The sequence below is a fragment of the Varanus komodoensis genome, unplaced genomic scaffold, assembly GCF_004798865.1.
Source record: "Varanus komodoensis strain SLA01 unplaced genomic scaffold, ASM479886v1 scaffold47, whole genome shotgun sequence".
NCBI lineage: Eukaryota > Metazoa > Chordata > Lepidosauria > Squamata > Varanidae > Varanus > Varanus komodoensis.
Genome location: NW_025336045.1, coordinates 157,873 through 183,982, shown reverse-complemented (window position 1 = coordinate 183,982; position 26,110 = coordinate 157,873). Strand labels below are relative to the sequence as shown.

Genomic DNA, 26,110 nt, shown 5'->3' with positions numbered 1-26,110 from the left:
CTACCGAACAGCCTGTGATTGGCGCAATGCATTGCGGGAGCAAGGGAGGCGAGTCGCCGTCGGTGTCGCTGCGCGTGCGCTCGCGCCCGTAGAGTTCTTTTTTCTCCTTCTCCGTCCCGTAATGCTTTGCTGCTTCCGTCACTGACGGCTTGTCGCAAACGCGAAGCGCTCGTTCGGCTGTCCCTCGCTTCTATCACTCTTCCTTCACAACTTACCCGCCGCTCCTCCCTTGCCGACCGCTCGCTTGGCCGCCGAGCAGTGGAGGGAAGCTCTTCTCTTTCTGGGCCTCAGCGGCGCCTCCTTTCCTTTCCTCTCCTCTCCTCTCCCCCGCCTCCCCCTCCTTCCTTCCGTTTACCCGCCTCCCGAAATGCCCCCCAAGAAGCAGCCCTCCGGGGCAGCGGCGGGGGGTGGCAGTAAAAAGGCGGACCAGAAAAAGAAGGAGAAAATAATCGAGGTGAGTCTCGGGCCTAATTTCTCATGAGAGGAGGCGGCTGCCACCGTGGGCATCGAGATGTGTGCCCTTTCGGAGGGCAGGTGGACGGTTTCCATGGCTGTGTACTTCTCCAAATTCATCCAGAGACGCAAAGGAGTTAGTTGCATTAGCCTCGGTTTTTTCCTGACAGGCTATTTCAGTCGCAGCTTTCTACGCGGAAGGACCTCCCGCTTTGAGTCGTGTGAGTCCCGCTTACAGACTGAAGCGGTGTGACCCGCATCCACTTTGGCCTCTTCAGTGGAAACTTAAGCCAACCTTTCCTAACCTAGGGCCCTTCAGATATTTTGGACTTCAGCTCCCAGAAGCCTCTACCAGCGTAGCCAGTGGGCAGGAATCCTGGGAGTTTGAGACGTGTCCTGGAAGACCCCAGGCTGTCTTGTGTTACTCTTAACTGAGCAGTTAACAGAGAATAGTTCTGTAGGAGGCCACTGGTGTTTACTTTGGTTCTAACTACATCCAAGATCCTAGTGTTTAAGCCCTAAATGTTAGTGCATAATCCCATGCATGTTTGGGCTGAAAAAGCCCCAAAACTTCTAGCGTTCCCTAGCTAGCCATATTGCACTCCCTACTTACATTCTTTTTGTGGTTCATTATTGCATATTATGGTTTTTGAAGGAACTGTAAGTAATAAAAAATGAGAACAACCTTGGAGCAATAGACTGGACTGTGTGTATTGTAGAAGCTTTCAGACAGTGCACTTCTTACAGCGCTTGCTGGGCAACCAAATTTAATTTGTGCCAGAGCTCAGCCCAGGCATCTCTTAACATCTGATCCAATGCCAGAGTGTAACTCTAGATTGCATAAAGAAAATAAGAATATGTTTCTGGGTGCATAAGTAATCAGGAACACTCAGAAATGAAGTCCAGAACAACTGGAGGATACCAGGTGATGGAAAACTGATCTGTGATTCCTGACAGCTTATTTTCAAACAAGAAATCTTTCTCTACCTTACCTGGAGATGCCAGAGATTGCACTTTGGATGATTTGCATGCAAAGCATGAGTTCTGCAACTGAGAAATGGGGTTAAAATTTCTTCCCATAAGGATTACATTGCCTTCCAATCAGACAACTATGTTTCCAAGCAGACAAGAGCCCCATCATCTCTTTTCTTAGAAATTAAATACTGCAAAGGTTTAGAAATAGTTCAAATGGTGGGAAACCATTCTGTAGCTTTGTAAACCTTTGGAAATAGAACTCATTAAACTCTGTCAAGGTTATTACAGAATAAACATGTTCAGGAGTACATTGCACATCTACAACCTCTGAGCATATACTAAGGGATTAATGTGTCAGTCCCATGAATCATTTGGAGAAAGTTCTGCTAAACATCCTGGCTACATACTTTTGAGTGAACATACATTGGAGTGGATTGTAACGCTATGCTGATAGTCATATGCCACCAGTAGTCTTACCTTTAAAAACAAAAACTTTAGTGAAAATTCAATTTTATTTGTTTGTGGGTATAACGGTCTTAGTAGCAAAACATGAATCAGAATGTTTTCTTGATAAAGAATTGTAAAGCTAGTGTAAAGTTTCAAAGTAAGGTAATTACCCTGTGGCCCTCTAGATAATGTCTGAAGATCTAAAGGCATCAGAAAAAGTTCTTCAAGTGTCTGTAAAAATGGTCTTTAATGGTGCTGAAATGATAACAGTGTCAGGAAACTGCTTAGCAGGTACTCTCTCTCTCAGCAACTTGCTTCACTTCATTTGAAAGCCTCACCTTTCATACACAGCTTTGAAAAAATCCCACATAATGTGGGATGGAACTGTAACTCAGCCGTCAAAATGTCCACGTTTCCATCCCCAGCATCTCCAAGCAGATAGAGCTAATAAACTGTCTGCCTGAAATCCTGGAGAGCCACTGCCAGTCAGTGTCAAAAATACTGGCCTAGATGGACCAATGGTTTGCCTCAGTATGTCTGCTACTTATGTTCCAATGACCTTTGAATCTGGTTAGGTAGATACCTGGGATACTTGCACACAAGTCAATCATTTATCATTTTTTATCTGTTTACTTTCATTTTTACAAGTCGTCATTTAAACTTGTCATTTGTAATTCTGGGTTGGTGTCTCTTAATATTCTTAAACATGGAAGACTAAATTATTTTTTTAATTTCCATAATCCTTTCATTAATTAAATTCCTTGATAGCTAGATAAACTGTGTAGCTGTATTAAAGCAACAAATATTACTGGAGTGAAAATGAGTTTGCATTACAAGAAATTGTTGACTTTAGAACAGAACAAATCTGCAACTTTCCTTCTGTGTGTCTTTTATCTCAGAAATGAGTGTCTAGGTAGCATATTAAAATGTAAATCTATTTCAGTAAAATGCCATTGAAACAAAGTTCAATCACTGTTAAGTGTGTGACTAAACACAGGATGAATATGGAACTGTTTTAAAGGTAATTTAATCTAGCAACATTTCAACAAATCTTTTCAATGTAGGACAAAACATTTGGCTTAAAGAATAAGAAAGGAGCAAAGCAGCAAAAGTTTATCAAAGCTGTGACCCACCAAGTTAAATTTGGCCAGCAAAACCCACGGCAGGTAAGCAAATGTCTATTCAGCTTTGTTTCTTTGCACATGACATGCTACAATTGCTTGTTGTATTATTATAGTGTGTAATAGGAGTGGTGAGTTGTAGAAAGATGGGATAATTATGCTACTATGAGCCTTGTAAGTTCTTGCTAACTAAATACTATGGTTAAAACAGTATCCCAGTGCAAACAGAAGTCTGTTAAGATACTGGCTCTGGTTCCCAGCAAAAATAGATGGTGGGCTGTAGGAAGGTATTTTGGCTTTTGGCTGCTTTGATAACATTTGAAAAAATGTAAGTTTCAATAAGCAGCTTGTTAATGCCAACTTCTTTCTGGACAACAAATTTAAAACAATTTAGAATACACATAATTATATAGATAGGAGTAAAATTTATATTAGGGCACTGTTTCTGTTAGGCCAACCAGAATGTCATAAAATAGAGTGCAAGCTTTTGAGATTTCCAGATGGTACCCAAAGTTGGGTATGTGATGGGAGCAAGGAAGACTTGCTGAAGCCATGTGGCTTGTCTTAAGTCACAGCCTTAAGATGGGAGGCAGTGATGGATTAGCTTCTACATTGAACTTCGGTTAAATCCAAACTGATTAATTGAAATTAGCCAGGTTCATAAATCAGGATTTGAGATTGGTTTGTTTCAGTAAACTCAATAGCTAAGATGAATTGTGGTTAGTTAAAAAAAAGGTTGTGACCACTTCCAGGCTCCTTGTGGCCATACCAGAGGAGCAGGGAGTGCTTGTGCCCAAGGTTTACGGTTGCTTACATAATTCTAGGTCATGGTTTATATTGTTATTGAATAATGCTTACAGATTGTTTATAAACTTCTGCTTCTTGAAAGATGTAATATGCAGTTTTGAACTTGTGGTAATCATATCTGTTGTTAATGCTAATGTTTTTATAGGCTGCTCAGGAGGGTGATAAGAAATTAAAGAAAGATGATAAGAAGAAAGAATTACAAGAACTGAATGAGCTTTTTAAACCTGTGGTTGCTGCACAGAAGATCAGTAAAGGTGAGCTTTCTTTGGATGACTTACATTACCTTACTTTATGTGTCCTAGATTTGTTTTTCATTTGATCTGCAGTGATGTTAAATAACCTGCATATGTTACAGGTGCTGATCCAAAATCAGTAGTCTGTGCTTTCTTTAAGCAAGGGCAGTGCACAAAAGGAGACAAGTGCAAATTTTCTCATGACTTGACTTTGGAGAGAAAGTGTGAAAAGAGAAGTGTTTACATTGATGCAAGGGATGAAGATCTTGAAAAAGGTAGAATTACTTTTACTATATTGAACATATAAATAAATATATTTCTGTTGTGGTTTTTAGAACAAATTATTTCATTGTGAATGTAGCTATGAGGTATTAGTTGAAGGTTCTCCTGAATTCCTTGGAATTCATTATAGCTGATAACATTTTAAAGCATCTTAATTAACTAGAGATCAAATTGCCAACATACGCTGGATCACGGAGAAAGGTAGGGAGTTCCAGAAAAACATCTACTTCTGCTTCATTGACTATGCTAAAGCCTTTGATTGTGTGGATCACAACCAGCTGTGGCAAGTCCTTTAAGAGATGGGAGTACCTGACCATCTTATTTGACTCTTGAGAAACCTATATGCGGGTCAAGAAGCAACAGTGAGAACTGGACATGGAACCACTGATTGGTTCAAAATTGAGAAAGGCGTTCGGCAAGGCTGTATACTGTCACCCTGCCTATTTAACTTATATGCAGAGCACATCATGGGAAAGGCGGGGCTAGATGAATCACCAGTTGGAATTAAGATTGCTTGGAGAAATATCAACAACCTCAGATATGCAGATGATACCACTCTCATGGCAGAAAGTGAAGAGGCACTAAAGAGCCTCTTGATGCAGGTGAAGGAAGAGAGTGCAAAAGTTGGCTTGAAACTCAACATTAAGAAAACTAAGATCATGTCATCCGGTCCTCTCACTTCCTGGCAAATAGATGGGGAAGAAATGGAGGTAGTGACGGATTTTATTTTCCTGGGCTCCAAGACCACCGCAGACGGGGACGCAGCCAAGAAATTAAAAGATGCTTGCTCCTGGGGAGGAAAGCTATGGCAAATCTAGACAGCATACTAAAAAGCAGAGACATCACCCTGCCAGCAAAAGTGCGTACAGTCAAGGCTATGGTTTTCCCAGTTGCAATGTATGGCTGTGAAAGCTGAACCATAAGGAAGGCTGAATGCCAAAGGACTGAGGCCTTTGAATTGTGGTGCTGGAGGAGACTCCTTGGACCACAAGGCTATCAAACCGGTCAGTCCTAGAGGATATCAACCCTGAATGCTCTTTAGAAGGCCAGACACTGAAGATGAAACTCAAATACTTTGGTCACCTAATGAGAAGGAAGAACTCCCTGGAGAAGAGCCTAATGCTGGGAACAATAGATGGCAAAAGAAGAAGGGGACGGTAGAAGATGAGGTGGCTAGATGGAGTCACTGAAGCAGTTGGTGTGAGCTTAAGTGGACTCCACGGGATGGTGGAGAACAGGAAGACCTGGAGGAATGTTGTCCATGGGGTCGCAATGGGTCAGACACGACTTTGCAACTAACAACAACAACAAATTAGGAGTTGGATCCTAATTTAAACTGGATCAACTGTGCTTTAGGAAAGTGGACTTTCCTGTCTTATCTTTTCCATAGCAGCCACCTAAAAATGCTACACAGAATCGGGAGACCATGCTGAAATAGAGTGAGCTTTGACAGTAGAACTTCAAAGAAGGCAGCTCTAGATGATTATTGCAATTTTGTTACCTAATGTTGGCACAACCAATATCGAAAGTATTTAAAATCAATTATTGGAAATTCTCAAATAGCCATCTACCATGGATATGTCTGTTTTGTACTGTGGCTTTACAAACATAAGGTTAGGGATATACAGATTGATCAGATCAGTGCATCATATTGTAAGAATAACATGAAGAAAAAAGTTGCTAACAACGCCTTTATTTGACTCTTAACACTGTAATCATTTAGTTTTATATAAGTGAGCCTTAGGTTTGTGTGCTGTCTTCTCTCTAGAGCAAAGAGAAGATCTGAAGCTCTCACTTCCCTTTTCAATTAACTGTAATTTAGTATTATGTCCAAATGCAAAGTGTGGTTAAATCAGTAAACTAGAGTTTATATAAACAAGCCATATTCAAACCACAAAACTAGCTTGTTTCAGTATCCCATCGTTTCAGACTAACCACAGTTTATCAGGCTTGCTTAGCTGTGGTTAATTAAAAATAGAAGCAAAATGTTGGATCTCCTCGCAAATACACCAGAGGAGAAGACGATTGGGGAGCATGTGAGCCAGAGGCTTCTCCAGAGCTATTTACATAGCACAAAACTTAATTCACTGTAATATTTGAACATGAAAAATATGCATCTTATGTATATGGAAATAAGTTGCCCTGATAGTTATAGAATGGTTGACCCCAAAAGCCTTATTTTGAGAACCAACATATGGAAGTAATAGCTCAGGTTTTAAATAATATTCACATTATTCAACTTGTTATATGAATTGAGATATTACATTCCTGTTTTTCAATCCTATATCTGTGACTATAACGTATTGACCATAGTGCTAATAACACACAGCCCTGTTTTTTTGTTCTTGGGCATGTGTGTGTGTGTGTTTAACAAATTTTCATGTGCAGAGGTGCTTGGTAATTCTTATATTTACCTGTCCCAACAATTTTTTAAAGCAGGTCGCCAGCTTTGCGGTAAATGTGTTTACTTAACAAAGTCAGTGTCTGAACTAATGTTCTCATTCAGTTCCACTTCATCCAAATCCAACAGTACTCAATGCACTATTGAGTCCTTTAAAACTAAAAATCTGTACACAAGATTTGTGTACACATACTTAAGCTTAGTTTTGATACGGAATGATGTCAAAAGGATTGTGCCACAAACTTTATGGAAAAGATGGAGAGGTTTGGATGTCATGTACCTGAATTGGGAAACACCATGGCAAGTATTGGTGTCTGCTAATATATTCAACAAAGGATTTCCGTTTTCACTCTCTTTTCTGAGGAATAAATGTAGATCTTCCCTAGAATTTAGTGTTTCCTTCTGTTGCCCTCATACCAGTCTTTAACCTCATACCATACCTTGAATTAGTAAACAGAAGATTAACACAGTTATACAGTTAAAACTGTATATTTATTTGTGTTAGTCTTCATCATCTAACCTATTGCGGCATCCATTTCTGTTGGCTCATATTTCTTTCTGTCCTTCTTACTTCATAAACACCAAGATGGAATCCAGCTTTATTTTTATGCATATGTATATAGGAGAGGCTGACAGTCTTGAAGCTGAGGGTTTTTTTCCTTCTGTTTAGTGACATCTTTTGTTGTTATATCTAGACACAATGGATAACTGGGATGAAAAGAAACTGGAGGAGGTAGTGAACAAGAAGCATGGTGAGGCTGAAAAGAAAAAACCCAAAACACAAATAGTATGTCTTTTTCTTGCTTTAATTGAGAACATGTGGTGATTTTTCTTAGGGTGCTGTCCTGTGCAGGATTAGATGTTAAACAAGTCTACATGGCTGACTGGGGTATGATGGGGATGGTAGGCCTCTTTCTCTCTAAACATGCATAGGAGTGTCCCTTAGTATATGTAGGACTTGTTCATCTTCAATATCCAATTGAACAGACTCGCTTTTAGTAGAAAGGCATTTATGAAATGATAGTATGAGCATCCTGTGTATGTGATTTGTAGCTATAAATAAGCCACAATGGAAAAAGAAATTTCACGTTACTATCAAGAGCCATTATGGCAATAGCTGCTCAACTGAACTCTATTTAGTTTCAGTATTCTAAATGTGTTTGACAAAATAGACAGGAATTATTCATTAGTAACATACAAAGAAATTAAGATGCAATGAATAATAACTAATCCATTCTGTAGAATGAGGACAGGTGGAAAGATACATTGTGTCTTGCACATTGTATGTTTAATATGTATACATCTTAGGTAATCTCCAACTTGGATTTATTTTTAAGGAAGATATTGTTTGAAAGTGGTGAGGAAAACTATCCCACAGGCAGTAAACTAGAGAACTAGGTTGCATGTACCGGGGGTCTTCCATGCCCTCGCTGAGCTGCAGCCTTCCTATCCCCTCTTTCAAACTGTTGTTTAATGTCATAGGGTGTCAGACAAGTTGCAGTACAGCCAAAGAGTAGTAGGAACTTTTTGAGAAACACAGGTAGAAAGCCCTGTTAGGCACTCAGGCTCATTTAAATGACTTGTCTGAATCTGTGTCCAGAATCGGGAGTGCCACCTTCTCAAGATCTTGCCTCTATTTTCTGTTCTCCACATTCAGTTGCCTTATATTTAGTCAAAAAGTGTCCATTTGTTTTGTTTTTTTAAGATACAGTGACTGAGTGATTATGATAACATGAATAGAGAATTGTTACATAGTTGACATGGCATGGTAATTCCATCTGAAGGATGTGATATCAAAACTCATTTTTTTTGTTTTTGTTTTTATTGCCTTTTCTAAAATCAGAACCAGAACAGAGAGTGGGGAGGGGTGAGAAAAACATTGCATGAACCTTAAGTAAAGTTATTTCAGTGGGCATGTGCTATTGTACCTCTCTGCACAGAAGAAGTGGATAATTAGGCAAAAGTGGTGCCATGGGAGGGCTTTGCCTACCAGATTTGGTGTAGAAGACATTCTGACTCCAGAGACTTCTCTCTGGAGGAGAGGCTCCTCGCTGACCCCTTATTCTAAAATCATTCAAGGTTCAATGGCACTGACATGGTTTTTGTGTAAAAAATATTTGACATTTGCCCGATTGAGGCAAAACAGGAGTAGGGGGCAACTGTATTTCATGGCTAGTACAGTATAAATTGCAGGCAAGTCTTCCTTTTAATTTGGGCAAGGTCACCAGAAATTAAGGTGTATTACATCATGAATATAAAATGGAAGATGTAAAACAATATGATGGTGAATGTATATTACAGGTCTGCAAGTATTTCCTTGATGCTATTGAAAACAATAAATATGGATGGTTCTGGGTCTGTCCTGGTGGGGGAGACAACTGTATGTACCGCCATGCTCTTCCTCCTGGCTTCATACTCAAAAAGGACAAAAAGAAAGAAGAAAAAGAAGAAGAAATTTCTTTAGAAGATCTAATAGAAAAAGAGGTAATGCACTAATTAGTTCCTTTATAAAGTGGGTTTTGCTTCATTGTAGCAAGGTGGGGAGTGCAAATAACTTGATCACTTTAGCAGTGAGAAGTTATAGTCTGCTGCAGTTCTATACAGCAAAGCCTTAAAACTGATTTTTTTTAAGAAAGTTTTGCAATTGCTGTCTTTTTCTTAATTGAAATTGATTAATAGGACTGTAGCAGATCACAGTAAACTTCTTTGGATATTCTAGTAGATATTTTTTAAAACTAAGGCTTCAATTTGTGCAGCATCAGGGAAGAAAAGGAATACTACATTCCAGACTCCAGGGGGCGCCAGTGTTTAATGGTTGAAAAAATTAAGTATGCACACGCTAAAAACTGGATATATTTGAACATCTGAATCCTACTGTATTTGGTATGAAAACATTTAAATAGATAGGAATCTTTAATAATATTAGAGCTGCATGTAATTTTTTTGACATGAAGTAGATCTTAGTTTTTACTTTAATTGGTTTAATTCATTGTTCCCTGTAGGCTAAGAGGAAACAGTGATAAAAGGAATGGAGAACCTCACTTCCAAACTAGTTTTAGGAAATTCAGAGGAGCTAATATAGCCTTTATTGCCAAATAAATTTATACTCTGAAACCTTGTACAGATGGTCTATATTTAAGAGTTTATTTTTTTCATAATGTACTGAAGCAAAAAAGTTAGCCTTCTAAAAGCCTATTCAGTGACTTAATTTTCTTTTTCTTACAGCGAGCTGCCTTAGGACCAAATGTAACTAAAATTACTTTAGAGTCTTTTCTTGCATGGAAGAAAAGGAAGAGACAAGAAAAGATTAATAAGGCAGAGCAAGATATGGAAAGAAGGAAAGCAGACTTTAAGGCTGGCAAAGCCCTGGTGGTAAGCTTCACTGTTCTATATGTAATGTGTAATGTGATCTATAACATTAATTTAAAATAACAAGACAAGGTCAAACATGTTCTGTGAAGTATGAGGCCTTCAACTTGTTAAATCTTAAATTTCTCTTTAATGTTGTCCTCATTCTCTCCATGGCTAGATCAGTGGGCGCGAAGTGTTTGAGTTCCGGCCAGAGCTCGTAGATGCAGATGACGAAGAAGCAGATGACACTCGTTATATTCAAGGAACAGGTGAAGATGAGGTAAATCTGCTTCAAGAATATCTTACATTCTGTCAAAAACTGGCAAGGAAGAATCTTCTTCCATGGGCCAAGAGCCCCAGAATCTCATTATTTGTGAATATTATGTGCCAGATTCATTGCTCATTTGAACCGAGTAGGTTAAGGCTGCAGAAAGTCTTTGCCTCTGAGAGTTGTTCTGAGAGCCAGACTAGAAAGGTTGATTCCAGGAACGTGATTTTTTTTTCCCCTTTCAGGTTGAGGAACTTGTGCGTGTCAATGATGTGGACTTGAACCAGTATGTTCCAAAAGATGTGGATGAGACTGGAATTACCGTAGCTAGTCTGGAACGATTTACCACATATGCTTCTGCTGAAAAAGATGGTAAGGCTTTGGAGTATGTTAGCCCATTCAACCATCAGAGCAGCTTCCAACTTTGGAGTGGGGAGGGTCAAATTTCCTTTCCCCGCTGCAGCACTCAAACTTTTCAAAATCTGCTCCATAGGATTGGAGGAGCCCCAGAAACAGAATTGGGGAGGGCATGTGGGAGGAGGAAGCCTCAGCACATGAATGGAAGCCTGCTCACATGATGCTAGTTTTTATCCTTTGTTTTGGGTTTTGGGTTTTTTGCTATTTGGTGAAGAAATTGAAGTTTTTAAAAAATTAACCTGTATTTGGCTTATTCTCACAAAAGATGCAGCTCTTCCTAAAATATTTAATTTGTCCCAGCAGTGTGCATCTTTCAATACAGACATTGCAAAAACACTGCCCTGAAGAGGTTAATCTTTTTTTTTTTTTTTTTAGTAGAATTATTTGGGAACTGGTGTGTGTATGTAAAATTACACTTGGATACCCATAATTACATGCTCCATTTCACTTATTATGAACTAGGAGGTTCTGCAAAACTTTTTGGGTTTTTTTTCTAATATATGTGAATGTCATTATTTATGAGCATGCAAATTTTGCGCTTGGTATTAAGGATTAGGGTAATAATTCCTTTTCCCTTCTCTTCCCTACCATTGCTTCTACTCTTTCTGAAAACTTGCTCTAGCTCTTTCTTTTCTCTTTTTCTTTTCTTTTATATGGTCATGGGACATGCCTGAAATCTGAACTTATCTAAAACTTCCCTGTCTGTAGTTGTACAATTTAAAATACGTGACATGAAATGACAGCACTCTTGGTGGAAAAGGGAAAACAAGGAAACTCCAGCACCAATTTTTAAGCTGGATAGTTTTTTAAATGGCCATCTTGAATGGAAGCTCTTCACGGAGAAGACGAAAACTAGTCTTAGACTAGTGAAGAATACCCTAATGTTCCCTAACTCTGTCATATCCAGGAAAAAACCAAACATCGTAAACACATGCAGGGATTTCAAAACCTGACAAAATTGTTAGCAAATAGAAGCCTCAAAACTTCTACATTTGATTGGAAGGAATTCTAGAAAATTCTAGGTCATTTGTGTCAACATGTCCTAGTGTTAAACATCTTTTTTTTTTTCATTCAAGTGGAACTTGTTCACAAATAAGAGTGGTTTGGTTACTTTGTTGTGTTCTGATAGAGTTCTGATGCCCTATTCGGTCACATCATTCTTTCTTTTTGGAATGGCCTGAAAGCTGGTTTGCACAATCAAAAGATTCACTATGGGACATGGCATGATTCAAACTAAAATTGCTTATTTCAGCCATGGTGCCAGTTTTAGACTGCTACATGTGGGAGTCACAATTGAATAATCACCCTGGTATGGCTTGTTGTAGCGTAACTGGAGAATAGTTTCTCCATCCAACAACATCATTTTGATTGTGAGGCTAAAGACTAATAATGCCTTTAAAAATGACTAAATATATTTAAATAGTGCATGGTTCAAATTGTTTTAACTTTCAGATAACAAACTGAGCGAAGCTTCAGGAGGCAGACTAGAGAACGGAGAGCAAAGTGATTTGGAAGCTGACAATGACATGGAACATACCCAAGAAAACGGAGATATTGATGCAGTACCAGTTGACGAAAATCTTTTTACTGGTGAGGACTTGGAAGAACTAGAAGAAGAACTAAACACACTTGATTTAGAGGAATGAGGAAGCAGATTCAAGTGTGAATTTAAACCTACTTGACAAAGCGAATACCAGCTCCATCTGTTTTATCTTGAATTCTTAAATGGAGTGTTTGTGGTTCCTCACGTGATTCTGGAAAGAACATAGAACAGAAATAATTCTGCTCCCCTCTTTTCTCCCTGATTCAGTCTTAACCAGCTTCATAATAAACCACCCAGATAGTACATTGAAGGATCTTAGATTGACATTATGAACAGAGTCCAACCAATAGTAGGAAGTCTAACTACATCTGCGGGATGTGTGAAGGGGAATATTGTTGCCAGGTCCATGAGGAGGTCTGAATAAAATTCTTCAGCAGAACTGCATTTGAAATAGCTATACTTGATTGCTTTAAGATTGAGCGATGTATTATACAATCTAAGCAATAAGATTGGAATGACTATGCTCTTACAAGTGCTGCAGTTGTTCAAGTACTCTTAAGCAAATTGATGGTCAAAGTACGGTTCAATTGAGTGACACTCAGCTATGGGGCCCTGCCTCCCTTGAACCCACAAAGGTGTAAATAAAGAAAATCTGATGAAAAACATGTTGGTTCTAGTGTATATGCATGTTTTTCAGATATGCAGACCTATGCGTAAACAACAACAATTCTGCTCATACTAGTAACAGTAGTCGCAGCTTACGTTGCAACCTCTAGATTGCCCCCTGGTGTGAAAAGGCATTTTCTTTCTTTCTGCCTACCAAAAATTCCAGTAAATTACAAATATGACCTACCATGACTTCACTCTTTCTGGATTTCTCTCCTCCTCATCATCATTCTTTCATGTGTATCCGTTGTACATAAGATAATGTATTTGAGATTTTGGAATTCTGCTTTAAAAAAACCTTTTAGAGCAGGGTTTTCCTACATCCTTTAGTATCTAGAGGAAAATGGATGCAACTTTTATCATCTAATTAAAGATGAACTACCATATACCAGTGATATTTTAGAAAATAGTGTTAGCCAGTGATAAATAAATCAACTTGCTTTGGATTTGTTTTGTAGCAAAGTTGATAAGTTTTCCAGCAGGATGGATTACAAAGCAGTCAAGTGGAGAAAGCGCTCAGAGAAACATCAGCTTTCATATGCCCTAGAGCTCTGGCTAAGAATGTGAAGAACATGTCTTAATTTTAAAAATGCTTTTAGCCTCTAAGTTTGGAATGAACAGGATATATTGCATCAAAACTCTCAAGGTTGGGAAATAGATGGCCCTTCAAATGTTGATGGACTGCACATCTCATCACCCCTAGCCAACGTAGGCAATTGTGAGGGATGATTGGAGTTTCACTCCAACACCATCTGGAAGGCCACACGTTCCCCATATTTGCTCAAGATTGAATTGGAAAACATTGTTCCAACGGGAGGTTTATGAACATCAAGAATTAGAAATGTCCTTAAAGGCAACTTGTCACTCAGCACATACAAGTGTTATATACAAGTCGTATCAGCCTTAGCCAACATGGGTAGTGGCGAGGGATGACAAAAGCAATTGTAGATTACATTGGGACAGCCAGAAGTTGCCCAGCCCTGGTATAAAACATAATGCTACAACATTACAATGCTACAGATAAGTATTTAGAAGTAAAGGTTATGCACCAGTTATCAGCCTCTTTCCTGGGATGCTGCCAAGCAAGCTGGGCTAAAATAGAAACATGAATTTCCAGGATCAACTATATATTTTATTTATAAATCATTTTATAGCTCTCCTTTGACACCTATTTTTCATCCATCATCCTTCCATATGAAGGAGTCAGAACTATTTTGGATCATATCTTGCTTCTTTGCCTTAATTATTTCAGAACAAAGCAAAATGATGCTTTGTTACACATGCTACTTTTAAAAAGAAAAAATTGTGTGTGTGTTTTTAAGCACACCAGCATGCTGATTTTCAAGGGGAAGGGAAGTATAAAGCTTCTGAGCAACTTGATGTTGGATTCTTTTTCCCATAAGGATTGGAAAAATCTTGCATCTCTAAAAGGTAGATTTAATGATGTTTAAGCAGCAGGTCAATCTCTTTACTTGTGGCAAGTTAAAAATGTGATGGTTCAACTTATTTTTGAAGCATTGTAGTATTTTTTTACATTAGTGCTATGCCAAACAAAACTTAATGAGATGAAAATGGTTCCACTGATGTGTATTATTTTTCCTGAAAGTGATTTGGCCTTTGGATTGTAGTGGATTATTGTGTTTATACTTGTCCTATTTTTCAAAATATATTGAATAACTTTGTATTCAAGCTGTGTTACAGCAAAGGAAAAGGCAATTTCATGTTGGTATTGAATCATCTAGGTTGCTTTATGCAGTTACGTGCTGAACCACATGGGCATTGAAACTGCATCTAGATCACATAATGGGAGAATTAATGTAGGGCAGTGGAATTTTGTTTCCAAATTTTCACATGTAATATGTGTAATGAAATGTTCTCATCTAGAACTATAAAACGTTTCTTGACTAAACATGTCCTTTAGCCACATTTGTGTGTGTGTTTATATATACAGAGAGAAAGCACACAACTGAGAAACATTTTTGCATTTTTCAAAATGTTTCAAATAGCAAATTATCAATAAGCTTGGTTGGACAATGACTTCCACGCTTGAATTGAGAGTGACCTAGCATGTATCCATTATTCTGCAAGTGTACAGAGCAGCTGTAAGCCTGTTTGCCACAATGGATCCTTTAGCTAACATGTTCTGAGAAGCTTCTGAGAAACTCCAGTCTTCCCTGAAATGTAGCTAAAGCCACTATGATGCTGCATCTGCTGAGAGTCTTGCACACTGGTACAATAGGGTGTAAAATCGTTAGTCATGTGTCGCTTGCTTTATGTACTAGTGTCAGTGTGGACTACTGAGCAAACGATTTAGCCTATGTCCTGCGTGAGGGAGCACCTTCCAAGGGTTGGGGGAGGTCTCACTGACCACCCTTGAACCCTGTAAGGGCTGTGGCTCTCTAGGACTGGCTGCTGCTTCTGGAAGTAAAATCATAGCATCGCAAAACTCATAGCATCAGAATAACTGCCTTCTTTTCCAGCAGAACTGGGCTTCAGACAATGCAACCAGGTAGCCCCATTTCGGGAATGGCTTCTATATGCATCTCAGTTCCCATTTCTGTGGGAAGTGTAACATTTCTCTCCCATTGCCTAAGACTCCGGATAATTTGCTGCCTGGCAGAGATCTTTGGCCAGTCTACTTTAAATTCGCTGGCTGGCTGTTTTCCTCCTTTGTTTTTATGTTTCCTGTACATCATTTCAGAAGAAGTTTACAGATGGCCCCTTGCCATGCTGGTGTTGGGTTAACGTTCCCATTGACAGATGGCTACATGTAGCTACCCACAGCTTTGTGTAATGATCTCTTGTGGACTCCTGTGGAGTAGGCACTTGGAGTAGCAGTAGACGGTCTACTCAGAAGGGATACTGATTTCAAAAAGTCTGAAAAGCATGGTCTTAGCTCATGATTAGGGGCTAGCAAAGTTCATTCATCCAGATGTCTTTGAAGAAGCAACACTTGGTTTACATTTTCCAGCCAAAAAGGTGAGTGAAAAATCCACCACAGCTATACATCTTGCAGGGAATCCGAACTGTTATTTATGTCCTGCCTTGCATTATTTATTGCCAGGGAACTCATCAGAGAGCATGATAAGGCAGCTACTGATTGATCAGGATGATGGAAAGTCTCTGTCTTTGTTCTGAAATTATTTGCTTATTACTTCTAATGGACTGCTTGCAATTCTATGCACATTTGATTTTGAATCAGTGTTGTAGTGGGAGTTGCTTATGTGGCAAACACACGATCATGCTGTAGTTGTGTCAAACATCTAAAAATGGTGCAGAGGAAAAGCAAAGGGTTTCATCCATTGCTTCATGTGGTCCCAGAAGTTGCTGCAGAAGGTATCCTAATCTTTTGCAGCAGATTTGAGGGCTATGGGGAAGGGGAATTTGCTACGGGGATGGTCTTCCCTTAGGAGACAGGCACAATTAGATTCTGTGCAAAGAGAGATTCCATGCTAAGAGTAATCTCATGATTTTGTGCTCCCCTCTCAGTACATTGAACCTAGGTGAGGTCTGAATGCTTTATTGAGTCCCTTTTTGCAGGCTCTTATTAATTTATATTATACCCCCACCTTTATTCTTCTCACAAGGAACCCAAGGTGGCTCACAAGGTTCTTGTTCTCTCCATTTTATCCTCACAACATCAATCCTGTGAGGTAGGTTGGGCTGAGAGTCTGTGACTGGCCTGCAGTAACTCCATGAGCTTCATGGCTGAGTGTGGACTAGAAACCAAGTCTGGCGCTTTAACCACTACACCACATGCCCATGCTCAGTTATTCCCACTAATAAAGCTTGCAAGGAGTATGTAGACGATTTAGCTGATGATCAATCATATAATCATGGCATTTCTTTAGGGATTAGCTACCCCAGATGACAGTCGTAAACAGCGCTGTGGCACCCTAGGAACAGATCTCACTGTCTGGTCATGGGTTCATCTGTAAGAGCTTTATATGGACGCAGTCACACAACCTGTCCTTGATCGCCAGTGAAAAAGTTCTGATCTGAAGATCTGACTGCCACAAATACAACTCGGCAATGGATGCTGTGGTGGTGTCCTCTGAAGGTGAAGGTACACACAGATCCAACAAGAAGCTTGATGCGTGAATTGTGCAAAGGCATCATTCAGAGTCAATGTGAATATATGGTGTGATCTGACTCATTGATATGAGCAGGAGCGTACATTCACATGTTAGCAGGTGGCTTTCCTGTGCTCTAAGGATAGAGGCCTTGCTTGTCTGTAGTGACTGGAGATGAATAAAATGCATCGCAACAGTAGCAGTTTATGCATATTAATTGATGCCCTGGAGAATAAAACCAAAAATGCTAGGAAATTATAAACAATACAGTGAAAATGGACCCTGGTGTAAGAATACTTAATGATCATACAGTGCACAGCACTAAAAACTTGCTGAACAGCTCCTGAGCTGCAGTTAGATTCAATTTTCCCATGTCCTATTGTATGCAATGACTCTTCCTTTGTTTTCCAGTTCACTGTTAGGCATTGTTGCTGGATGATGATGGAATCCATGGAATGAGTTGCTGCACAAATGCACAAGCTCTCCATGGCACCACCAAGACTATTCAGGTTCAGTTACATGACAACACAAACCTCTCCTCAGTCTTTTTCTTTCACACATCTGATGTATTGCAACACCACCTGTAAAAGTTAGGCCCTTCAATGTTGCTATCCATGTAAGACAACACAGTTCTTTTAAGGGAATGTGTTTTCCCAGAAAGTTAAAGCTGAAGGTGAATCATCTGCACATAGAGATGCCTTAAACTGTGCCATGCAGTGATGTCTGTTGCTGCACATGGAGAGGTTCACATTCAATAGCTCCCTTGCACTGCTTTTGCCACAACACCACAAACAACTGTGAAAAGCCATTGTGATGGAGTGGTTACAATTGGTCCGCACAGGGAGTCACTGCCCCAGAACAGCCCACACTTGGAGGACTTTCAAAGCAGCCTTTGCCTCAATGCCACAGTGTACATGCCAGGCCCCAGGTGACCAGTTGAGCTGCAGGGCCTGAATCCGATGCTGCTGTGCTTTTGATACAACACCGGTGACCCTCCAAGCCTTGAACTAACTCAAGCTCTGCTACTGAGTCTGCTTGTAGCCTGTGCTGTAAAAGGGACCATCGGATGTCAATTTCAACAAGATACAACAAGGAGCATTTAGAATTCCCCCCTCCATTTCTAAGGATTTATTTTCCTTATATTGGAAAAAAAACAAACAAAAGGACGAGATGAATCACAACTGCGATTATCCTGTTGGTTTTGCTTGAATTGCTATCTCACTGGGTTGCATGCTGTGGTCCTTAATTCTTTTTCTTCTGTTTAATTATTACCTGTTAGTCACTACGCTGGAATCTAAGAAATGTAAGCATGTTGTTTCACCCCATGGACATTGCTGCTCCTGTGAATCTTGTGAACTATTAACAAAGTACATGTTTTGAATGCTCACTGGCCTGCAGACTTCCTCTTAGCTTTAAGTTGTTTTATTAAAGTGAGAGGAACTGACAGCATTGCGGCTTTCAGGCAGAACTGCTTTCCTGTTGAAGGGGTAATTATAAGCATCTATAAATTCTGTTTGTAGAAGGGGGCAATGAGACCCCACGTACATAGGATGGCTGAGATTGATGGACCTGTGAAATTTGTCTGGTATGAACTTCAGCAGACTCCTGCCTCCCACTGCCATGCAATTTGGCAAACCTCTCTGGAAAATGGGGGTAATTCAGAATCCATTTGCACTGTGGAAGGAGTCTTTAAGCACTTCTTTGAACCTCTATGCATAGAGCAGATTCTGCAAAAAAAAAAAAAAAAAAGTCATTTGCAATCAATTGTTTTGCTACTGATCAGCCTCACTGCTGTTAGATGGTATGCGGAGGATATACAGAAGGAAAGGCTTTCTAAACCCTTGATGAAGGATTTCCAAACTATCTGCAAACTCTCGTTTACACTATGTGGTTCCATGAAAATGTAGTGAATGATAGTGTAGTTTCAACTGTTTGTGTATATCCTAAATTCCAAGCATATGGAAAAATCCTTTTGGGGGGTACCCACATTCCTGGCCATTTGTGAGCCTGAGAGTAATGGCATCAGTATTCACAGATACCTTTAGTGCAGTGGTAGTAAGTGTTTGGCAGCAGAAAAGCATTGGTCTTCTGGCATTCATTGGACCAGAGTAAGCTGCAAATCAGAGCTTTGGTCCATCGAGCTCAGAACAGTCTGTACCAGAGAAGGCAAACGTGTGACCTTCCAGTAGTTACTGGACTGCTTTCTGGCCAGCTAAGTCAGTGGTGGAGGAATATGGGGAATGTACTACCCTTTCTGTTCACTGTTTCCCTGAAAATTATAGTCCATCAACATCTGGAGAGCTCATGTTTGCCATACCTGCCCTACACTAGCTAGTAGCAGCGATCCAACATTTCATACAGGTGCCTTTCCATATCCTAACTACACAGGTCAGAAATGAATATTATTATATTAAAAGTTGTAAGATCCACGCAGTTTTTGGTCAAACCTTCTCAGCACAGTTTTTAACATATAAATTCACAGTCTGTATACATATAATAAGTGTTTTTTTTAAAGCCCAAAACCATTAGAGTATCTACCTTGCTACCAAGTCACCACCCTTTTGTAGGTGGTTCTGGTTAAGAACATGGGTTTAATCTTGTGAATGAATAAATTCTTGTAAAATCTGTGAGTTATATCCTTGAAAGCAATGTGACTAGTAAAAAGATAACTAAGTTAATCCTATTTTAAGTATGGTTATTATAGCAGATGTATTACACATATTATGGCATGAAACTGAAGGAAAACAAGCATGCAAATCAGACTGATGGCACTGTTTTAGACCGGTTTAAGAGTGGCTAAACAATGGTTTAACATCTACAGGGAAAACATATATAACATAAAAAATAGGAAGAGGATTTTTATGGCTTTGAAATTTACATGGCAGACATACTAAATACAAGTTCAGAATCTGCCATTTGTGTCCTTCCTTGCCCATCCTGTTTCAGGATGCCTTTCTTCCCTTCCCTTCCCTTCCCTTCCCTTCCCTTCCCTTCCCTTCCCTTCCCTTCCCTTCCCTTCCCTTCCCTTCCCTTTCTTTCTTTCTTTCTTTCTTTCTTTCTTTCTTTCTCTTTCTTTGCTGTTGGAGTTGGGAAAAAATCAATACACTAAAGCATTGTATCTCAGGCTTCCATATGTTAATTCTTCACTTTAAACACAACACACTTAAAAAGGAATTGCACAACTAATCTGGAATTGATAAAGCCAAATTTTTACTGATCTCACAAAGTGCAAGCAAAAAGGGGCCTTCTGCAGGTGAACATTTTCAGTTCATACTCCACTGAGCTGAAAACTTGCAGACCCTCCTTAAGAACTCAGAACAGAGCAAGTAGGTCTGTTTAAAAAAAACAAACCCAATTACGTCCACCGATTTCACAATGGCATGTTGCCATGCACTCAGAACTTCAGCAAGTAGGAATGTATCTAATGGGCCAAACCTCAGTGGGACTGATGCTGCTGTCCTATACTCTGGTCTGTATACAATCAAGTTCTATACAGACAGCTATAAGATTGTGCCATTGGGCTGTCATCCTTAAACACATTTTCTTGAGAAGCAGCAGCAGTGAATACAGTGAACTTACTTCTGAGTAAACACACAGAAGATTACACTGTGCAGCACCCTCCATCCCTCCCCTTGCCCAGTCATTTCTTAGTGATACATATCTGCCAGTGAAAACACCCCAGGATCTAAATGTGCTTTATGGCAGCATTCTTTTTTTTTCCCCAGGGGGGAGGGGGTGTCATCACTTGCACTTGTCTTTGTAAAGGCTGAGGGGTACCTTTGTTCCTTTCCGAAAATGCAGAAGTGAATGGCCATTGGTCATAGGTGAGAAAAGAATTGTGTACGAGATGCTAGTAATGGGGAGGTCTATAAAAGCTTTAAATAAAATAAATAAATTTAAATATGATGTTGAATCTCTGCCTGCAACAGCTCAGGAGAGAAGTTCCATACCTGTGTGTGGCTCTAAATGAAGCCAGGGTTCACATGAAGCTATTTATACGTGCGATAGATCTGAAAGGATTGTTTAAATCACAGCACAGTCATGTTATTTATGAGCCAAGCACAAGGTTTGTTCAATTCCTTGCCCCTGGTACCCCATAGGAGATGGTTTACACATGTGCCCCACTCAGCAGCCCATCTCCTCTGTGTCCCACATCCACACACCAGCCGACCTGGTAACTCAAGAGTAGACAGGAGGAGGAAGCCCTGTGGAATGAAACAGGCCTGCCTCGCACATGCGCCCATGCAAACTGCTACTGTGCATGAACTTTCCCTCACTCTGACTATGTAAATATACCTACATTTTTATTTCCGATTCTGAAAAGAAAAATGAAATGGTTAGTTAAGCTTCTGTCCCTGGTTAATCAGAGGAATTTTTTTTTAGTTTTGTCTTACGATGAGATCAGTGGCTGTTTTTATTTTATGTACTCCCCAGAAACTTTTCCACTGGATTTCCCCTGCTTCTGATAAACAGAAATGCTTACATTATCGTTGCCCAATATGTATGAACAAATTCTATGTCCAGGCTATGCCCAGGTAGGTAATCTGGCACCCTCCTGATCCTTTGCACAACTCCCATAATCCCTGCCCGTTGTCCATGCTGGCTGTGGTATATGGGAGCTGTAGTAGTAAAAGGGCCTATCTTTAAGCTATTCTCTGTGAAATCTATTCATTTCATCTACACTCTTGGTAAACTATTATTAATGGCAAGGAGCAAATAGAGGCCATAAGTAGCCATGACTTATAGTCTAAACATCATGCACAAAAAGAAAATGACTTCAGTGTAAGCTAGGGCAAAAGGCCCAAAAGATATTTCCCATTAATTTTAGAAGTATGTCTTTGAACTCAGAACTTCATAACATCCCTCCTTGCCACATTCATGATGTTCTGTGCTGCAAGAAAAACTAAAAATAGGAGATAGCACATGCCCCACTTATTCCAGTTTCAACAAAAACAGACAAACATACAAGTTTACTGTAAGCTGGTATAGCAAAGACTCAAACATTCACCAATGTTTTCCCCCTTTCCCATCCTCATGGGATGCGAGCTGTAACCGATAACATTTTGCTAGGGCTTTTTAGACAAGGGCAGGAAATGCTTACATGTAGACTACACATTTTTGAATGTCTGCCAGACCATTCCTCATGGGGGAGAGAAGTGTATTAAGAGACATGAGCTCTGATGATACAATTCTACCCTCACGGAGCAGAGTCACTAACAACTGGGTGGAACTGTACGTGGGTCTGACTATCCCCATTCGGGCTGATGATGAGGTTTCGGTGAATCATTAATTCTTATCTGAATTAAAGAAATGAGGAGCAAGGGCAAGATATTCTTATCAACAAAATGAACAAAAGGGAATCACCACTGACCTTCCCGCTTCGGCAAGTTCTATTGTTACACATTCTGTTTGAGCCATACCTTGTTTTCCTTGTAATACGGCATTTTCACTTGCATGGCTAAGCAGTGATCAAAGTTGTCGGAAACTACAATGTGTGATTCCTACAAAGACTTTATTTCAGGGGCAGGAGTCCTGGTGCCCAGGTCTTTTGAACTTTTGAACTACAGCTCCCATAATGCCTGATCGTTAGGTCATATTGTCTGGGCCTTATGGGAGATGTAATGCACAACACCTGGGGACACCAAGGTTCCCACTCCTTCTTCAGTGTACACCAAAAATGCTATGGCTTTATTTAGGGATTAAACCAGATTGTGATTCCACATACTCCCCCCACCTCCAGTGAATGCGGAAAGTATCTAATCAAGGGGCTGAGCTTGCTAACATTGATGGGACAGCTAGAATGATAAATGCAGCAGACCTCTCACTCACAAGCCCATTTTGCAACCGGGGGCGGGGGGTGCTGAGGGAACCATTGCACTGAGAGAGTCACTACACACAGTGCAGAACTGTACACAATGTAAAGTTATACAGTGGGTCAGACTGTACACAACGGTATAAAGGAAGGGCAGTTACAACTATAGGGTATGTAAGCATCCTAATGAAAAATGTGACATGGATGGATTTTTTGTGACTGCCCTCCTCTGAGCCCCTTGCAAAAAGCTTGAAAACTTTTAAAAAGCACCCACTTTCACTGCTCCTTCCCACAGGTTTGCTGGCGGCTGAGGAACTTCTCTTCAGGAGCGGCTGTGGGAGGCAGTCCCAAAGCCCAGAAGTACGTTCTCTCATCAGGGATGGGACCCACTCACTGCCAGGGAGCCAGGGACTGGGAGTGTCCATCTCATCATTAGCAAAAGAAAACGTTTTGCCAGGGCCCTGGAAATTCCCCCACACACACTGCTTCTTCCCTCCTCCTCTTGCCCATGTTGGGCAGAGGCAGCACAAACCATAAAGATGTGTGGGGTCCAGTTCATCTCAGTACTGCTTGCAGCCATGGGCCTTTTCTTGAAACACACTCGTGACAACTGTAATAAAGAAACACTGAGCAGCTGATCTAAGCTTCATCAGTCAGGGCAACCTTCTCCAACCAGGTATTCTGGCATCTGCTGACTTTGAAAAGCCACTGTGTTACCCGAGTTTCCAAAAACCATAACCCTTTCAGAGTAACACTGTTACAGTGTAGGGCTTTGCGGTAATTCCCCCTCCTTTCTGTCTGATTAACCCTGAAATCTATTTTGGCCTGGTTCCGGAATCACTTCCTTCCCATTAGCCAACTTCCTGAGAAAAAAGAGTGGCTTCACACCACAGTCTGAACCACCAGCTGACGCCTTATACAAAGATGCATTTTGCATGTAGCATGACTGGAAGTTGACAAGAGTGAATCTGCCCCTCCAAGAGTCTGCTGAGGGTGGGGGGCACAATCAAAAGAACATGTGCAGTTTATGCAGACATAGAGGAAACAAGAGTCTGTACGAGATGCTTTTATATAACCTATTCGTTACATACACCGTTTGGAGGAGCGGTGGGAAATTCAGTGGGGGAATCACATACACAGTATGCTAGAGGCACACTAGAATAAAACAATAGGGGATGAACACAATACAAGAAGAGACTTCAGGACAGGTGAACCATCAGCCTAAGAGTGTACCTCCAAAGGGAGACCTTTCAGGACAGCGACATCAGCATTTCTAAGGCCCACTTGGGAAGCAAGACTTGCAGCGTGGATTCTGTCTTATGTCTCAAGCTGTTCTTACAGGGTTTTAGCAGCCATGTTATGGGAGAGCTCTGGCTCATCTTGTCCTAACAAAGTCAAACACCCACTTGCATACCTTTCCTTTATATTGGGGAATGGAATTATTGTCAGCCTGAAACAACCAAATTCTATTTTGGAGAAGCTTTCAGTGGTCTCATTTCTGAGGTGAGGGACAAAAGGGGACAGGCCCAAAAGGCCAGGATATGATCGCTTCTTGCCACAGAAAGCCTGTGCCACCAACCAGCCAATCCTTGGAGAGGCATTCCAACCATTTAGAAATCCCTAAACTGTAACAGTGTTCTTCTGAAACTGTTTTGGTTTTTGGTAACTCAGGTAACACAGTGGCTTTTCAAAGTCAGCAGTCCAGTTCTCAGATGTCGGAGTTGTTGTGCTGTAGGCGCAAACACCTGGTTGGAGAAGGCTGCCTTGGCGGATGAAGCTTAGAACAGCTAAGAGCCTGTCCTTCTGTATTGTTAAGGCAACGTGACTGGGAGTTTCACCTCCCTCCAATCCTTAATTGCCACTTTCATTTGCACAGCAGAGCCCAACCTGAAAAAGGAGAGCAAATATAACCATACCAGCACCTAGTTTACTGTCTGGATCCTGATTATAGAGACCCTGCCAATTCATTCTTTGCAACCATACCCAACAACTGAGCAAATAGAAGCAAAGGGACACCATTTCCACTGCTCTGAATGATACAAAAACCTTGCTTGCAAGAACAGCACTTAACCACAAGTCATTCTTGCCTATTCATACTAAAATTAGTATTCATAATCTTGTCAGTTGCTGATCTCTCCACTTTACTTATTTGTTCCGAAAGGCAGAGTGGGTGACTAGACTTTATTTGCTCTGCAAGGCCACTCAAAATGGAATAGACAACTAGATCTCTAACCTTGCTGGGTTAGGTTTGTTCTTTGTGGTTCATGCAAGCAGAGAACTTACCTGGCTGGATTCTGGCCTTCCACGGAAATTTTACTATTGTAGTTTGGTAGGTGTCCAGTGCAGGGAGAGGAGGTTGGCACACATATCCACATAACCATCTGTGGCTACACCCTGTGTCTAGACTGCTATAGATTGTTTAAAAAAAATGTGCAGCTGAAGCTGGACCAAATGACTCTGTGCCTTCTGTTTCCCTAACATGGTGACTCAACATGTTTGGAGACTTGTGGGAGGAAGTATGTTGACTCAGCAAAATGACTGCCTTAATTAGCTCAGTTGCTTCTCTTTTGGCACAAGGAGGGAAGAAAAATGTCAGGGAGCAAAATACATTAAAAAAAACAAACAGCTAAGGTGCAGATTGGAGTATAATCCAATCCGAGGCTTCGGCGAATAGGGTGGCATAGAAATTTCCTAAATAAATAAAATAATTCTGTATAATTAGCTATCTACATTTTCCTCAGGTCTGATATGTTTTCTGCTCCAGTAACTTTTTAGAAAATGGAATCCCGACTAAACAACCAATTCTTGGGAAAACTAGGAAGGCAGCTTCTTTGAAATGTCCCCTTCTTATGCACTGGATGCAGATTTAAGGAGACAGAGGAGCGTTCAAGGACATTATGGCTTGGTTCGGAAGTACCAATCTTGCTTCAATAAGACATCACTTTTCAGACCTGTGTGCCCCCTCCTTATGCCCCCTCCTAACCCCTTCCTTTATGCATCTAGCTTTGGCAAAGACATCTTGATCTTTTAAACCATCATCCAAACTGGTTCAAGAGCTCCTCCAACCCTGAATATGTGACCAGGAGTACCACCTTAAATGCATTTATTTATGTAAAGTATTTTTATCCTGTTTCTTAGCCAAAAAGTGTTCCAGAGCAGCCTACAATCTTTTAAACAGTTCCTTCCCACAGGTTCATAAGCGAAAACGACACCACACGAGAGGGAAGAGAGATAATAAGGGAACAGGAAATAAAATAAACA

At 40.4% G+C, this 26,110-nt stretch overlaps 1 protein-coding gene across 1 annotated transcript; it reads left to right on the top strand.

The window, feature by feature from the left end:
• The first annotated feature begins 146 nt into the window (after positions 1-146).
• On the top strand, positions 147-14,873 carry ZC3H15 (zinc finger CCCH-type containing 15). The gene is made up of 10 exons (XM_044445185.1): positions 147-454; positions 2,940-3,041; positions 3,949-4,057; positions 4,159-4,311; positions 7,415-7,506; positions 9,021-9,203; positions 9,945-10,091; positions 10,249-10,350; positions 10,584-10,710; positions 12,208-14,873. Exons 1-10 carry the CDS (start codon positions 368-370, stop codon positions 12,399-12,401), a joined length of 1,296 nt encoding a protein of 431 aa, XP_044301120.1. The 5' UTR covers positions 147-367; the 3' UTR covers positions 12,402-14,873.
• The last annotated feature ends 11,237 nt before the right edge of the window (positions 14,874-26,110 follow it).